This window comes from Physeter macrocephalus, chromosome 21 (assembly GCF_002837175.3).
Source record: "Physeter macrocephalus isolate SW-GA chromosome 21, ASM283717v5, whole genome shotgun sequence".
NCBI classification, from domain to species: Eukaryota; Metazoa; Chordata; class Mammalia; order Artiodactyla; family Physeteridae; genus Physeter; species Physeter macrocephalus.
Genome location: NC_041234.1, coordinates 90,004,368 through 90,018,117, shown reverse-complemented (window position 1 = coordinate 90,018,117; position 13,750 = coordinate 90,004,368). Strand labels below are relative to the sequence as shown.

Here is a 13,750-nt window from a genome sequence, read left to right as displayed (position 1 = left end):
GCCAAGGCACATATTAATCAAACTATCAAAAATTAAATACAAAGAAAACATATTAAGGGCAGAATTCTTCTTAATGCTGTTTTATTTTTTAGATATACAGCCTAGAAACAAACACTGGACCAGAGAAGCCATAGCAAGATTTCAGATGTGTGTCACAGGGATAAAACTCCAAGCCCGAGTGGTTGAAATCACTGAAAATGGAGTGGGAATTGAACTCACCGATCTTTCCACTTGTTATCCCAGGATAATTGCTGATGTTCTGATTGATGAACATCTGGTTTTAAAAGCTAGTTCACCATGTAAAGACTTAGTGAAAAACAGTCCTGTTAATAAACATGGTCTTCAAATTGATGCCCCATGGCTTCAAGGTAACATTTTTAAACTGCTATTTAAATTTATGTTATCCTTTGCTTTTATAGGCTATGAAAATTTTTCTATTCCAAGTGACTTGATTTTCCTGTAGAAATATGCTTTGTGGAAATAGATTAGTAATAGGTAAAGTTAGTTTATTATTTATTGAAACATGGTTTTTTATTAAACACTGTACTCATTTTTAATGTAATTACTTGTCAGGCAGACGTGTATCATACAGCTATGTATCCTTTAAAGTTTGAGTAAATTTTAAGAATTAAATATACTACAGAAATGGAAATATACTACTGAAATATACTATAGGAGTGTAATAGTTTAAGGATTCATATTATAGATTGAACTTTTTTGTAATGCACACCAAAATCCCTCAAATTAAACAGATTATTTTATGAAAATACAGATTTTCATTTTGGGAATTTGGGAATGCTGGTATTTAGTAGAATACTAAATTTTATCTTTTTCATGAGAGACCTGTATTTCGTATGTTTTCAGCCACCTCTTCAGCTGAGGAGTGGAGGACAATAGAATTGCCAGTTAATAAAACTGTACAGGCAAGCATATTAGAAATCGTAAACCCAAACTTGTTTTATGCTCTACCAAATGAAATGCCAGGTAAGAAACCAAACAAAGTTTGAGACATATTTATGCTGGTCTTTTAAACTGTAGAATGAACTTACCTGAATTCCTTAGGAAGTGATGGGGAGAAGAAGGTGATGATTTCTGTTTCACTCAGTGTTTCAGTTGATCATAATAACACTTAAGGAAAATTTAATTATAAAAACATGAATGTGGGGCTTCCCTGGCGGTGCAGTGGTTGGGAGTCCGCCTGCCGATGCATGGGACGCGGGTTTGTGCCCCAGTCCGGGAGGATCGCACATGCCGCGGAGCGGCTGGGCCCGTGAGCCATGGCCGCTGAGCCTGCGTGTCCGGAGCCTGTGCTCCGCAGCGGGAGAGGCCACAGCAGTGAGAGGCCCGCGTACCGCAAAACAAACAAACAGAAATATGAATGTGAACATGCCCTGCATTCAGCACCTACTCCACCTGGTCTTGATCATCGACAGCTTTTTATAACAAAGCAACATCCTTAATTACTGTATAATTTCTTGTTTAAAAATAGGTACTGTCTGTATTGAATTGTACTTACTAAGCTAACCTTCTACAAGCATTAAGAGAATTTGAACCAAAACAGTTTTAGATACGTTAGAAGAGTACTTCCTAATCAGTTTATAATCACAGTGTTACTGTATCTTAGAAACTTAGAGAAATGTTTTACACTGGCCCTAATCTTGAAGAAAAGTAGCATATAAATGTTGACTTTCCTTTTCCTTTTTTATTTCGTGAAAGATTACAATTAAGGCATCTCTTCAGTGTATTTTAGTTTGTTTTTTTTTTAAATTCATTTATTTTATTTATTTATTTTTGGCTGCGTTGGGTCTTCGTTGCTGCACGCGGGCTTTCTCTAGTTGCGGTGAGCGGGGGCTACTCTTCGTTCCGGTGCGCGAGCTTCTCATTGCGGTGGCTTCTCTTGTTGTGGAGCACAGGCTCTAGGCACGCAGGCTTCAGTAGTTGTGGCTCGTGGGCTCTAGAGCGCAGGCTCAGTAGTTGTGGTGCACGGGCTTTGTTGCTCCGTGGCACGTGGGATCTTCCCGGACCAGGGCTCGAATCCATGTCCCCTGCATTGGCAGGCGGATTCTTAACCACTGCGCCACCAAGGAAACCCCAGTAGTATTTAAGATTATTCTTGCAGTATCAGAGGCTGAGTTAGTGCAAGTTAGCTACTCAAAATAATTTGCAGGTATTTGAAAGCTGAAGAAAAAGAAAAAATTTTTTTTCAAGTGGTCAAACCAAGAATTGTGGTGATAACAATAACTGCTCTTAAATTTATCCTCCAGTATTAGGAATAATCAACTTTAAACTGTATAGTGGAAAGCAGGGTCTTAGGATTATTGCATCCTGACCATAACATATGGTATGATGAATTGGAAGTACTTTGCTTCATTTAATTAACTATAACACACTTACTGAAAAGTATACTGAACAGTCGTAAAACTGCAACTTAATAGAACAAGTTTTTGTAGAATGAACACACTAGAATAGCCACCCTGATCAAGAAATTAGCCCCCCAGTGGCTTCCTTCTTGCCCCCTCCCAGTCTTGCATCCCTTCCCCACAAGGTAACCAGTAGTGGTTTTATCTTTTTTTGGCTTTATCTATTTTAAACATATAAATGTATATTTTAACATATATGGGGTCTTTTTTGAGTGATTAGATTTGACTTTCCTTTTTATATAAATACTTTTATAAATAGTAGTGTTGAAAATTTCTTCACAAAACATTTTCTATATATATTTTAGAAGATCAGGAAAAACTGTGTGTGTTGACAGCCGAATTGTTAGAATATTGCAGTGCTCAGAAAAGTCAATTGGCCTATAGACCAAAAATTGGAGATGTGTGCTGTGCTAGATACACAGGTAAGATTCTTTTCTATTCCCCAAACAGTGTTCACTTTAAAATTTAGATTTACAGTTTAAAAATGTATTTAGTTTCCCTCTTCTTTTGTATGACAACTAGATCTACAGTTTCCCTCTCTTTCTTCCCAGTAGAAATGTGTCATAATTTTTGTTTAGATAGTATTCTGTATTACGTTATTAGGTTTGCATAAACAGTATTCACAGCCTACCCATGTAGTTACTATAATTACATTTTTATTTTGCAGCCTTTTTTGTTACTAGTGTTCTATGTACTTTCACTAATGATCTCCAGTTCTCTGCATTGGTATAAATTCTCTCCATGAATACTGCCTGTACTTTATCAACTTTTATCATATTGTAGGCAGCTCCCGCCTTCTGACCCACTCCTATCCAGACTGCTTGTCCTCCAGACCTGAGCTGTCATCCTGAAATTTTTCTTTCACCATCATGCTGGAGATTGTTTCAGCACGAACCCCCTATGTTTCTTGGATTTCTCTCCCACCCCGCCTTGTTGGCTAGATTTCTCCCTCCCTCGTCTCAACTTGTTTTCTGGATCCTTTACTTTTGATTTAATATTTTGGTATTTCTATCTCATCCTCTAGAAGCTGAGAAAAGGTACATGTAAATAAATTTTGTTATCTTTCATGTTTGAAAAAGTCTTTATTCTACCCTCATAGTTACTTGATAGCTTACCTATAGATAGAATTCTAGGTTGGAAATCATCTTTCTTTTAAAATTTTGAAGGCATTGTGGGTGTTGCTGGTGGAGAGGTAGATGTCATTCAGGTTCTCCAAACTTTGTATGTATTTTTTTCCTCCTTTCTGGAACTTTTGGTAATCTCTTCATCCCAAGTTTTGAATTTTATGGTGTGACTCAGCACTGTTTTTCTTTTCACCATTGTACTGAGCACCCAGTGGGTGGGCCCTTTAGAAATTCATGAGCTTCAGTTTTAAAAATTTTTCCTGAATTTTTTTTTTTGAGAGGGGGGTTACTCGGGCCTCTTGCTGCTGTGGCCTCTCCCGTTGCGGAGCACAGGCTCCGGACGCACAGGCTCAGCGGCCATGGCTCACGGGCCTAGCCTCTCCGCGGCATGTGGGATCTTCCCAGACCGGGGCACGAACCCGTGTCCCTTGCATCGGCAGGCGGACCCTCAACCACTGCGCCACCAGGGAAGCCCAAGTGTGTGGTTTTTAATAACTGTCTTGTACTTGCTTCAAGGATGGAAGGTCATTTCTCCGAGGATGTTAATATCATTCTTTGAATTTTCATGGTCTTCTCCGTCTTTGGGTCTGTTTCCTTGAGTTCCTGTTTGTTTTGGTCTTCTCTTTAACGTCAGAGACTTTCTTCTACTATCTGGTCATCCTTCGCTGTTCGTTTATGTAAGGTGAAGCCCTAAGAAGCTAATTGGAAGTTCCTTTGTGCGCAGGCAGAGCTTGTCTGCTTAGTGGACTTTCCTGTAGGGTGACCTGGCTTTGCCGTTTCACTGGGAACTCCTGATGCCTGTGTCTTGAAGTGCTTTTGCTTGAGGTGGTCGTCTCCTGTCTGGAGTGCGTAGCTTGCCTGACAGGGTTCTTGTAAACTCCCTCCTCTGCTCTGCCTCACGTTCCCCAGTCCGTAGTCTTTCTGGTTCGTCCTCTCTGGAGAGGAAACTAGTCTTCTGCCCGAGGGTAGGAGCAGTTACCTGAAAAGGGGGAATTTTCTAAGCGTTATGAAAACACGTAAACATAAAACTGATCATTCTCTTCAGCAACTTTAAAAATAGATATTACGTGTAAATGTGTTTATAAACTAAAATTTATTCACATGCCTTGGGGAAGCAACTCTGCTTCTGTTATCCAATCCCCGTTCCATCTCCATCTTTGCTCCAACTTTTTAATGAGTAGCATCAATTATTGAGCCCTGATTGCTTGGGGATTTGAGATGCAAACTGAGATGCTTCTTGGCTTCTCTACACCCAGCTTTAGTTGAGCTCTGCTAAATCATTTCCACTCACGTATTTGCTTTCCATCTTCCACTATTACATTGTCTTCCCTTTTGTTCTCTATCCTTGTGGTTTTAGGCCTTTTTCTATTTAGTCCTGTAACTGTCTTTTGAGTAGAATCTGCAAGGAGTAGATGTGATGCTCGTATTTAATCTAGACTCCTTGGCGTGAAGTCAGAAATCTTGGTGTGAATTTCTAAGTGATGTAAATGTAACTGTGAATAACCATCTTAAAGGAGGAGGGCATCATTGAATGTAACTTCTCACCTGAGATTCCTCTGTATTTTCAGGTGATGATTTCTGGTACCGTGCCATTGTTCTGGGGACGTCAGCTGCTCATGTGAAAGTGCTCTATGCAGACTATGGAAACATTGAAGCTCTGCCTCTTTGCAGAGTGCAGCCAATCTCTGCCAGCAGCCCTGATTGCTTGGGGATTTGAGATGCAAACTGAGATGCTTCTTGGCTTCTTTACACCCAGCTTTAGTTGAGCTCTGCTAAATCATTTCCACTCACGTATTTGCTTTCCACCTTCCACTATTAACATTGTCTTCCTTCTTGTTCTCTATCCTTGTGGTTTTAGGCCTTTTTCTATTTAGTCCTGTAACTGTCTTTTGAGTAGAATCTGCAAGGAGTAGATGTAATGCTCGTATTTAATCTAGACTCCTTGGCGTGAAGTCAGAAATCTTGGTGTGAATTTCTAAGTGATGTAAATGTAACTGTGAATAACCATCTTAAAGGAGGAGAGGGCATCATTGAATGTAACTTCTCACCTGAGATTCCTCTGTATTTTCAGGTGATGATTTCTGGTACCGTGCCATTGTTCTGGGGACGTCAGCTGCTCATGTGAAAGTGCTCTATGCAGACTATGGAAACATTGAAGCTCTGCCTCTTTGCAGAGTGCAGCCAATCTCTGCCAGCCACCTGGAGCTTCCTTTCCAAATTATTAAATGTTCCCTTGAAGGTAGACAATTAAGTCACTTTCCATTTTGGGTGTCTGGGATTTTTTTCTTTCTTTTATAGCACTAAGTCTGAAACAAATGGGTATTTGAAACAAATGGGTATTTTAGGACTTCCCTGGTGGCGCGGCGGTTAAGAGTCCGCCTGCCAATGGGTTCGAGCCCTGGTCCGGGAAAATCCCACATGCCGCGGAGCAGCTAAGCCCGTGTGCCACAACTACGGAACCTGTGCTCTAGAGCCCGTGAGCCACAACTACTGAACCCACGTGCCACAACTACTGAAGCCTGCACGCCTAGAGCCCCTGCTCCACAGCAAGAGAAGCCACTGCAATGAGAAGCCCGCACACTGCAACGAAGAGTAGCCCCTGCTCACCGCAACTAGAGAGAGCCCACGTGCAGCAATGAAGACCCAATACAGCCAAAAATAAAATTAAAAATTTAAAAAAAAGGGTATTTTAAGCAACGGCCCAGATTTCTAAATATCAAGCAGAGTTTACCAAAATATCTCATACCTTTTATTATTCTTTCTCACAAAAATTATGTTCATTTGTTCCATCTTTGTTTTACAGATTAGTTTCAGAGAGTCAATGCTCAGAGATTCTGGTTTGCCTCAGGCTGCAAAACTAGTTAAGTGGCAGGGCCAGGGTGAACTGGGGTCAGTCATCTGACCTCTTGTGTGGGGTTGGGTGGGGGGTTCTTTCTGCTTTGTCACAGAGGCTAGAGACATTCAAATGGCACCATTTTGGGGCTACCTTCCTATTCATACCATATCTGCATATTTATTCAGCCCTTCAGTTGGAATTTGAATAAAAGGAGCTAAAATGCTAAAGTAGCGTTTTATTCTTACTCCTGATTTCTTTACCCAGAGGTCCCAGTAGATAATAACACACTGATTTCCTCACAGTCTGCTTTGGTTTTGACTCAGAGAGTTGGAAAATTATCTTTATTATTGTTTGCTTCTACCATTAGAATGTAAGTCCACAAAGGCAGACATTTGTCTGTTTTGTGGCTTCTAGACCTAAATTAGTGCTTGACATAGTAGGGATTGAGGAATATTTATTAAGTTTGAATTTTTTGAATGCAACAGCAGTAGTACATCAAAGCATACCTAAACCTAGCTAAAATCAGTGAACCTTTTGCTTCTTATCCTTAGATAATCTAAATATCATTTTTCAGGAACTTGAAGATTAACTCTAATATTCAATTTTTTTCCAGGACCCATGGAATTGAATGAAAGCTGTTCTCAATTAATAATAGAGATACTGAAAAATTTCATGTTGAATCAGAATGTAATCCTTTCTGTAAAAGGATTTATCAAGAATGTCCACACAGTGTCAGTTGAGAAGTGTTCTGAGAATGGTACTGTCAACATAGCTGATAAGCTGGTGGTGTATGGTCTGGCAAAAAACATCACATCTAAAAAGCAAAGTGCTTTAAATAAAGGTATTTTTTTCAAGTTTAATTAATAGCAGATGTAAGTGTAGCCAAGAAAAGATGTAATCAGTTTAGTTGACCTGATCTTTCCTTATTCTCCGTGGCCACGTTCGCTCTGTCATCATCCTCTACGAATCCAGCGGCAGGGTGCTAACTCATGTTGCCACCTCAGAGGAGGCACCTGGCAGGAAGCAGGCCTCCCAGTCCAGGTTTTCCTTAGATCAGGCTCAGCAACACTGTTGATAGAATTGATGCTGAGAGCTTTAGAAATGTCAGGCTTTCAGAGTAGCTTCCAACTTCCTTTTGATCCTGATCAAAGTGAGAAGAACTCACATATTTGAGAATGGATCTTACTGGTTATTTCATAAGATGATGCTTTGGCAGGCCTGCCCTCAACCAAAAAGAGATATCCCGTATATGATAGGCAAAAGACCTGAAACCTCGGAGGTAAGGGCACTCATTTGGTAAAACCCAGGACAGGAGTAGATAACATAAAGCCCAAATGAAAAATTGATTGATCAAGTCCTTTGTAGCTGGAAAGGATCTGCCCTGAGGGGCAGATCTGTATATGTTCAGACTGCAGGTTTTTGTTTTTCCTGTTATTTATAGTGTTAGTTGTCTAATGGCTTTTTGCATTTGCTTTTAGAAAAGGTGAACAGTATGAATTGCTGCTGCTCAGAGCTACAGAAACAAGTGGGTAAAATTTCCTTTAGGTGAAATTATACTCCCAACATTTTTAGGAATGAAATAACACCATTTCTTCTCACCCTCAGGTTGAAAAACATGAACAGATTCTTCTCTTCCTCTTAAACAATCCAACCAATCAAAACAAATTTACTGAAATGAAAAAATTGTTAAAAAGTAAGTTAAATTTGATGTTTTTGCACTTGGGTTACCCCCAGCAGGACATCTCCAGTCATGTTGTCATGGCAGAGCTAATGGGGTGACACCCGTTTTGAGGCTGTACTTTTATTCTGCGGTCTAATGATCTGAGGTCTGGCTGTAGTGTTTCTGCTGTCTTCCTAGGTTTTGTTTGGTAAGCTCCCTTTGACACTGCTAGTGGGACTGAGTCCAGGGCTGTCCGGGTTGCAGCGTCCTTTCCTTACTGTGTTTGACATAGAGACAGCTCTTGATGATATTTGCAGGGACTTGTAAAAATTGTTGTGAGGTCAAGCTTAGCCTGAAATTCTTTGTGTCTGGAGTGAAATTAACTCTCCCTTGTACGTACTTCTATTAAAAAAAACATTTAGCACTTTTTGTGAAGAGGTTTAAGAGGCCAAGAACAGAAAAGGGGCTGTACTGATAGTATATTTCATTTCGAAACAAAACATACTCTTCCTTTTTCGGCTGCGGTGACTCTAGTGGTTAAAGACTACATTGGTGGATTTTGAATAATGGTTCCCCTGCTTTTTTATATTGCCTGGGATCCTTTGTTCTAAGGTGGCCCTTGGAAATTGTTTTGTGATCAGTAGCCAATTAGAACTTCTCATCAAAATGAAATTGTCCTTCTCGCCACTTTGAATTGATAGAATTCTAGCTAAAAGCAAAGGATCTTTGACTTACTCAGTATGTGCACTCTTGCTGGCTAACGTGCAGTTTGTATCTGACCATTTGCAAGTAGCTCCCAAGGTCCTCCTCCTGCTGTCTGGGGCTCTGGGTGTAGCAACTCTCAAGGAGCTGCCTACTGGGGTCAAACCTATTCTCTACATGATAATGGACAGTTGTTTTGTTTCTGTTTCTAAGAAAGTATGACTAAGTTCTAAGCTAAATATCATTTATGCAAGATCAAGACTTTTGATTCTCATGATTTATTTTGAGATTTATTTTTCTTCACAAGTTTTGGGTTATTTTTAATAAATGCTGACTTGCAGTTACAACTTTCAGTCCTTTCTAATACATTAAGTTTTAATTCTGCTGTTTTGTGTACCATACTTGAGTTTAAAATCTTAAATTTAATGATAATTTAAATTTCATAGATTGAGGAGCATGCAATGACATGAACTTCTGGAATTTAGTCCTAGTGCCAAATCATCATATTTCTAATCAAGTTGACTAACTGTATGTGCTTTAATCTTTATATCTGTGCAATAAGCTTTTTTTCCCATAAGAATATTGAGTGTGTTTGGGTACACAACTTCAGATGAAACCTGTATTTTCTGTTGTTTCTAAATAGATTGAAGACATTACTTAAAAAAAAAACCACTTGATTTAAAGCGTAGTGGTTGAACTGGCTTTACCCCTACTGCAGGAATAAATACATAGTTTGTCTACCTTTGAATACAGTGTAATACCTTATATTTGAGTAGTGCATTATTTAATAGTCACATATTTAATCTTCACAGTGCCCAGAAGATTAAAAGAAGCTAGGCCTCATTTTATAGATGAGGGAGGTGAAGGCTCGAGGTTAAATGGCTGCCCAAAAAACCACACACACAGACTGGAAAGTAGGTCTTATGATGCAAGCTGAGTTCTCCATACCACCATTTGCTGCTTACCTGTAGCTGTGCTACAATATCATTTTAGATTAGATCAGTTCTGGAGGGCAAGAAACTAAGGGGTTATATTACTAGAAAAAATTACATACATGGTTTCTTAAGCATGCTTAACTTCATTCTGGTGAAAATATAGTTGGATAATTGTTTAAATTATTCTTCTTAGAGAAGAATAAAATGTGCTTAAAGTTTCAGTGTTTCATCATCTCTGGAGAAATTTGTTTTAATTTGTTAGTAATTTTATTGTAAAATTGCTAAACTAGGAGTGATGTGGTGATGAGAACATAAAACTCTGTAATCTATTATTCAAAAGTGGTAAGTATTTCAGCATACAAGTTAATAAAAATATTTTTTATATTTGGAGGAGAGCAAACAGCTGTATTTTATATCTGTGAAGGGGAGTACAGACAGCTGTATTGGACATAAAGCACTGTTACTGTGGCGGTGAATTTTTTTTAACTGGCAGATTTGACTTAAAGTAATTTCAGTTAAAAGTGAATATTTGGTTTGCTTTTACTTAAGATAGAAATTAAGAACCATGGTAATTGAGTTTTTATATAAGGCATAATGATAGTTGATTTTTCTCTTGCAGAAACACTCTTGGAGATCAACACTTAAGAGAAAGGAAACAGCGAAGGCTAGACTTATGAGAGAAAGTACAGCATCTTGTGTTTTTGTTTCTTGGTAACTTTTTCTTTTTCTTTTTTTTTTTTTTTGTGTTACGCGGGCCTGTCACTGTTGTGGCCTCTCCCGTTGCGGAGCACAGGCTCCGGACGCACAGGCTCAGCGGCCATGGCTCGCGGGCCCAGCAGCTCCGCGGCATGTGGGATCTTCCCGGACCGGGGCACGAACCCGTGTCCCCTGCATTAGCAGGCGGATTCTCAACCACTGTGCCACCAGGGAGGCCCCGGAAACTTTAATGACATTTTATGCCTTAATTTTTGTTTGCTTACCATTCTTCTGTCTAGGTTGGGTAGTTTTATTTTTTTCCCTCAAAGTTCTTCCCCCCAAATAAGTCTTGCATAAAAGATTCATACCAAGTATGTGGGAATATGGGAAGGGGTACATAGGGGCTGTCTAGTGTACATATACCTTTTTATTACTTAAAGGTACTGAAGAAAATATGGCTCTGGGTTAATACTGGACCAATTTAGTTGATAGACATATTAGTTTTATTTTTTGGATTTTTCTGTATGTTTGATATAGTTCATAGTAAAATATGCCTTGCTCTCCCTGTCACAATCTGCCTCTTCCACATAATAAATGTTCTTTGGTTTGTTGTTGCTTGGGTCTCTGCCCTTCTTATCCTGTTCTCTCTGAGGTCATCAGCTTCTTTCTCTCCTTCTTGATTCGGATGACGTTTCCCTCAGCCTTTGGGCACATCTGCCCTTGGGCTCTCACCCACTAGGTGGGCGGAAGGCACTTCCTCTTTCTGCTCCTGCCATCCATAGGTACCTTTCCAATCTGTAGCCACTTAGATTGTTAATGTAGATAGAATTTACATTTTCTGAAGCATAAATATAGTTAACAATTTAAGTTAAAAAGCTAAGTTAGAGTATATATTTTTCTGGAAGCACATAGAGTCATTTTAAACTCTAAACTCACATATGCAGAATTATGGGCCAGCTGAGTTTCCTGCCAGCCTGTAAGTTTCTATTTGGGAATTCTTCCATGATTTAAGTATCAGACTGTGACAGCCTAAGAAGATGTTGTCACCAACTGAAAGAAGAAACTTGACTTTTTTTTTGCTTTTACTGGTAATGTGTGTCAGCTTAGATTAAGTGGAGTTTTTCCTCATGTTAAAAGTTGTTCAAACATTGATGTGCTTCTATTAGATAAAAATTTAAGCTGCCCAATAAAATCCTTTTCCTTCACAGCCAAATTTCCCTTGTGTTCTTACTGCCAGCAGCATTTTGCTAATTTCGTTTTCTTGTTGGCACATACTAGGAGCACTGGACATTTAGTTTGTTCATACTCTGTTCAATTCCAATCACAATGAAAATGCAAATGAAAACTGGAATCGCAGAATTGTCCTTTTTATTAAGGAAAATTAGGGAAGCAAGTCATGGAACACATTTAAAAAAATCTAAGTTCATCAGATTCCAAGGTTTTATCATATGGTACATACTGGAAGTTTGAATAGAAACAGTTGAAATTAAATGGAGTTTAATAATATTTGGTGGTTGAGCTATTTGCCTTGTTCCCAAAGAGAAACTAACATAATCTATAGTGCTAGTCTCACAAGTAGAGAGATGGGTTAAATGTCTTCTGGATTAATGCAGCATAGTCTCATAATCTCGTAGTGGACCACCAGATCTTATTTTTGATCTTTCACAATTCACGTATTTACTGAGCTCCAGCTGTGTGCCTGACACTGAGGTAAGTGACGTATTTTTTGTTCAGTAGGGCCATGTGTGGCCCGTCAACACCTGCCAATCCCAGTCTTAGGGTTCCCTCAAAATACCTAGTTCAGTCATAAATAAGTACTTACACCTGAGACCATATAATCAAACAAATAGTTATATTCCTTGGCATAGGGCTTGCAAATATTGAGACAAATCAGATCCATTGTGCAAAGGAAGAGATTCTTAACCATGGATGAAGCAGTGAACAGGGGTGGTGGTGGGGCAGTGTGGGAAGAGGACTTATTTGATATGCCTTTTTCTTTTGGTGGAATATTTTTTGCTAGGGCTGCTAGAAATGAAAAAGTTTCAAAATTGTGAACAAGGGTGAGTGATAGTCTGAACTCGAGCGCTCTTGCTCCAGAAAACATGAGGATCCTTCTCAGCAGGACCTTGAACTGCCAAATTCTAGGTGAGGAATAAAGTCACCACTCTGAGGCTGCCAGACCAGAGCAGTAAACCAATAGAGTAACTAGTGGGCTCATCACCAACATGACTGCTGCCTGGATTTGGCAAATCGAGCTCTTCTGGGATTAGCCAAAGAGTGACACCTGGGCTACTCACTGCTGTGGGTGTTTCTGTAGCCAGACTTGCAGCCAAGGAGTGCTTTACTTGTTAAACAGAAGAATCTCAAGGGTGCTTTTTGTTTGCTCTGTTTTTCCAGATGAATTAGAGGGCAGCCTGTGGTTCCAAACGTGCAGTTAGGAGTCGTAGGATGGTTTTGTTTGCTGAAATTAAAGAGAGATTCAGATACGCTAAGACTTCTGCCCGTTTGCATGGGGCAGGAGTTGTGGAAGGCGCACCCAGAGAACTGCTAACACTTCTATACCTGAACGTTGTTCAAGTTACCATTCAGGCACTGCAGTCTAACTTCCCTAGAAGGTTCTCAAATCTTGGCAGTAGCTTTCAGATAACCTAACATTGGTTTCATTTAAGGCTTTAGCTGCCCAGCCTCAGCCATTTTCCTATGCTTTCCTTTTACCTTGAGACCCTGAGGTGATGCCGTATTTAAAGACTTGTGATAACCTTTTGATCAGGTGCCCACCTCCTGTTACATGAGCCTTCCAGGAGATGAGACCGACTGTGAGGTTGATCATACGTCAGGCAGAGCCTACTCTGCTGCCCCCAAGGGTGCACCCAGATTCCTCTCAAAATGCACTCAATGATTACTTACATTAAGGCATGCACATATATGTGAAAACTAAAGACACAAAATTTGGAAGTATTGACAGTTTGAAGTCGAGTGCGCATGTGGTATTGGATGTTGATTGAATGAATGTTACCCTAGCCTTTGCCTTTGTAGACATTCCATGCTTACTCATGTAGCCAGAAAGCATCACATTTCCTAAAAGCAAATCCAGTAAAACCTTGTGCATAATTTTTCTCACTGTTTTAAGGAGTTGAGATGCTTTAACCCTTAGAACAATTGGTGCCTGCCCCAAACCTAAGGGTCTTTAGCTTCAAGATGGCAGTATTTCTGTTCCTTATGTCCCCCTGCCACGCCTTTATTCTCTCTTGCTGCTGTTAGCGCCACAGTTTTTGTTCTGGCTTAATTTGTTGCCTGTGGAGTACTTGAGAACCAGGCCCTTTGTTTCGTCTGGGGTGGTTTCTTCGCCGTTAAACATGCGTTGTTTCCTGTTCTTT

General features: G+C 39.7%; 1 protein-coding gene across 2 annotated transcripts in view; it reads left to right on the top strand.

Moving 5' to 3' along the window:
• Positions 1–10,322, top strand: part of LOC102985639 (tudor domain-containing protein 1) — a 40,973-nt gene extending 30,651 nt beyond the window's left edge. The window contains exons 18-24 of one of the 2 annotated variants that reach the window (XM_055081778.1): positions 93–368; positions 865–984; positions 2,726–2,842; positions 5,616–5,783; positions 6,994–7,221; positions 7,859–7,909; positions 10,297–10,322. In XM_055081778.1, coding sequence (XP_054937753.1) covers positions 93–368; positions 865–984; positions 2,726–2,842; positions 5,616–5,783; positions 6,994–7,221; positions 7,859–7,909; positions 10,297–10,322 — 986 coding nt within the window. The remainder of the gene's footprint in view (positions 1–92; positions 369–864; positions 985–2,725; positions 2,843–5,615; positions 5,784–6,993; positions 7,222–7,858; positions 7,910–10,296) is intronic. The other variant, XM_055081779.1, reaches the window with a different exon arrangement.
• The last annotated feature ends 3,428 nt before the right edge of the window (positions 10,323–13,750 follow it).